Raw genomic sequence first — 2,852 nt, 5'->3', positions numbered from 1 at the left:
GTTATTGTTGCTGCTGCTGCTAAAGCAGCAGCACCAGCTGCAGCAGCAGCTGCTGCAGCAACAGCAACAGCAGCAGCTGCAGCAGGAGCGTCAGGTTTCGGGTTCTTCTTCAGTAACTCTGTAGTAATCTGTTGCATTGTTTAAGCGAAATATATAAAATATATATATTATATAAAGCTTTTTATTCTTCGTTTTGTATTTGTTGTCTGTTCGTTAATTGCGCTTACTGCTAACAAGACGTGAATACTCTTTTGCTGCTGCTCTCGCCTTTAAACGTGAAGCAGCACTTGAGGTTGCCCCCGTTCTTCCGGGGCTGCTGCTGCTGCAAACGAGTTAAAAAATAATGCGTGCATGCAGCAGAAGCTGCTTGTATCTGTCTGTCTGTCTGCTGTCTGCTGCTGCTGCTTACTTCTGCCACAAGTGCTGGTAAACGTAGCCTGAAGCAGAGGAAATCCTGTTGTAGCTTTTTAAAAGATAGTAACAGAGTAGGAACAGTGCAGCCAGCACTGACTATCACTTTGCTGCATGCGTGCATGCATGCATGCATTCATTTATTCATACCCTGAGGGTTGATGGAGGAGGAAGCCTGTGTGCTGACGCCGCTCCTTGTGCTATATTTGTTCTTGTTGTATGGCGTTGCTCTGGGGTTTGCTCTGGGGTTTGCGGCTGTTCGGGTGTTTTTCCTCTGCGGTTTTGCCGCATCCGTGCAAATAAAATGGAAGAAATTAAACGAAGATGCAAAAATAAATGAACAAAATGCCGCTAAAAAGAACTTCCTCAACCTGAAACTGCAGGGAGACGACGCCGCCATAGCAGCAGCGAGAAACTGCAGGGAGACGACGCCGCCATAGCAGCAGCGAAGTTCAATGAAATACGAAGACAAATCTCAGAAAAGAAGGTGGAAATATATATTAACTGGCTTATAAAACCTAAGGAGAAATCCACAAGAATAGTCTAAACATATAACTGCAACGTCTGAAGCATCCATTAATCCGAACATAATAACTAAACTTCATGTGTCTGTACACCTCAATCTACTCTACTGCACTGAACAATCTGCATTTTCTATCTATTTGAACACAATTTTGAATTAGATTTGTGGCAATATTCTTTATAAATTATTTTATGTCCATTGATATAATTAACTCGCCGCAAAACTGCAATTTTCCTCCGCTTTCCCCCTCCAATTCAACTTGCGATGTGCGCCGACCGGCGATGTCATTGGGCGAAACGTCAATTTTTTGAACAAAGAGAAAAACCAAGAGAAGGGAAAACCAACAACAGAAAATGTATTTTAATTTGTTCTGTCTTCTTAACAGCTCCATTTATTCATTCATTTCCACTGATTTCCAGAGCAGCCACAACACCAGGCCCCCCCAGGTGCGTGAGCGAACATATAAATAAATAAATATAGATTATATAAATAATCCATATTAAATAGTAAGCAGCAGGCTGAAACACTTGTTTTTATTTTTATTGAATTCGCTACTATTCTCTATCTCTTTCTGATTCATTTTGCTCGTGCGAGGTAAATAATAATAAACATCGTTATTTCTCTTCCTTCTATCTCAGCGACTTGCATGGCTCTTCCAATCGCCCCGCGGTGCGCTACCAATTGTCCCGTCCTGCATGCAAAACAACAAAAGAAAGATAAACAAAACAAATAATAAATTCTGATTCATTTTGCTCGTGCGAGGTAAATAATAATAAACATCGTTATTTCTCTTCCTTCTATCTCAGCGACTTGCATGGCTCTTCCAATCGCCCCGCGGTGCGCTACCAATTGTCCCGTCCTGCATGCAAAACAACAAAAGAAAGATAAACAAAACAAATAATAAACGTAAAACATAAAAATACACATATATAATATATACCATGCATATTATATATATATTATGCATATAATATAAAAATATATTCAATTTCATCTTCAGATCCACCTTAAAGAAATTGATTCCCACCCCACACAGCCGCTAATGCCCTTCAGATTGATGCTGCTAACAAGCCTGTTGCTACTGCTGTTGCTGCTGTTGCTGCTGCTGCTGCTGCAAGTTGCATGCAAGTACAGCAGAGAGAAGAGACTCACGAGTTTCGTAGCGAAGCACTTCTCCATATCTTTCGCCAGCTTCTCTTGAATGGCTGCAGGCAGAAATAAAACAAGACACAAAATAATAATAAATACAATAAACCCAGCAAAAGTCAGATAAAACAGCAGCATGAGCAGCAGCAACAGCAAGACTAACGGCGAGCACGAAAAGCAGCAGCAGGGAGAGCAGCAGCAGCAGCAGTAGCAGCAGCAGCAATTCAAACCTTTATCGCATTTCTTTGCCCACACTTCAATACGAATGCAGGGATGTCGCGCCTGCCCCAGCTTGTCAACCTGCAGCAGCAGCAGCAGCAGCAGCAGCAGCAGCAGAAAAGCAGCTGCATAATCCCCCTCCCTGATCCGATAGAAAAAAAACAGAGTAAGAGTAAGCGAGTAATGCAGCATTCATATAATTACATGAATAAGAGATAATAAAGGAAGAGAAAGAGTAAAGGAAATAAACATAAATATAAACACAAATATAAACATAAATATAAACAGTGAACAGACTGACATAAAATAAACATAAATATAAACATAAATATAAACAGTGAACAGACTGACATAAAATAAATATAAATATAAACAGAGAAGCAGAGTTCCTTTGAAAAGATTAATATAAAATAAATATAAATATACAGAAGTATAAATATAAACAAAGAAGAAGATTATCTCTAAACAGCTTAATATATACAAAATAAGAAGATAAAAACAAACAGTAAACAGAAGATTATCTTTAAACAGCTTAATACATATACATATAATA

At 39.3% G+C, this 2,852-nt stretch overlaps 1 protein-coding gene across 1 annotated transcript; it reads right to left on the bottom strand.

Annotated features, from left to right (window-relative positions):
• Positions 1–1,736: 1,736 nt before the first annotated feature.
• On the bottom strand, positions 1,737–2,380 carry EAH_00065310 (hypothetical protein; the record flags this gene model as incomplete). The annotated part of the gene is made up of 3 exons (XM_013392865.1): positions 1,737–1,793; positions 2,087–2,139; positions 2,311–2,380. Coding segments are annotated over 3 exons (180 nt in total), but the record flags the coding sequence as incomplete, so codon positions are not given.
• Positions 2,381–2,852: the final 472 nt, after the last annotated feature.

This window comes from Eimeria acervulina, genomic scaffold (assembly GCF_000499425.1).
Source record: "Eimeria acervulina Houghton genomic scaffold, Eah_scaff2156, whole genome shotgun sequence".
Lineage (NCBI taxonomy): Eukaryota > Apicomplexa > Conoidasida > Eucoccidiorida > Eimeriidae > Eimeria > Eimeria acervulina.
Note: the sequence above shows the minus strand (reverse complement) of the source record. Positions and strands in the feature narration are given on the sequence as shown.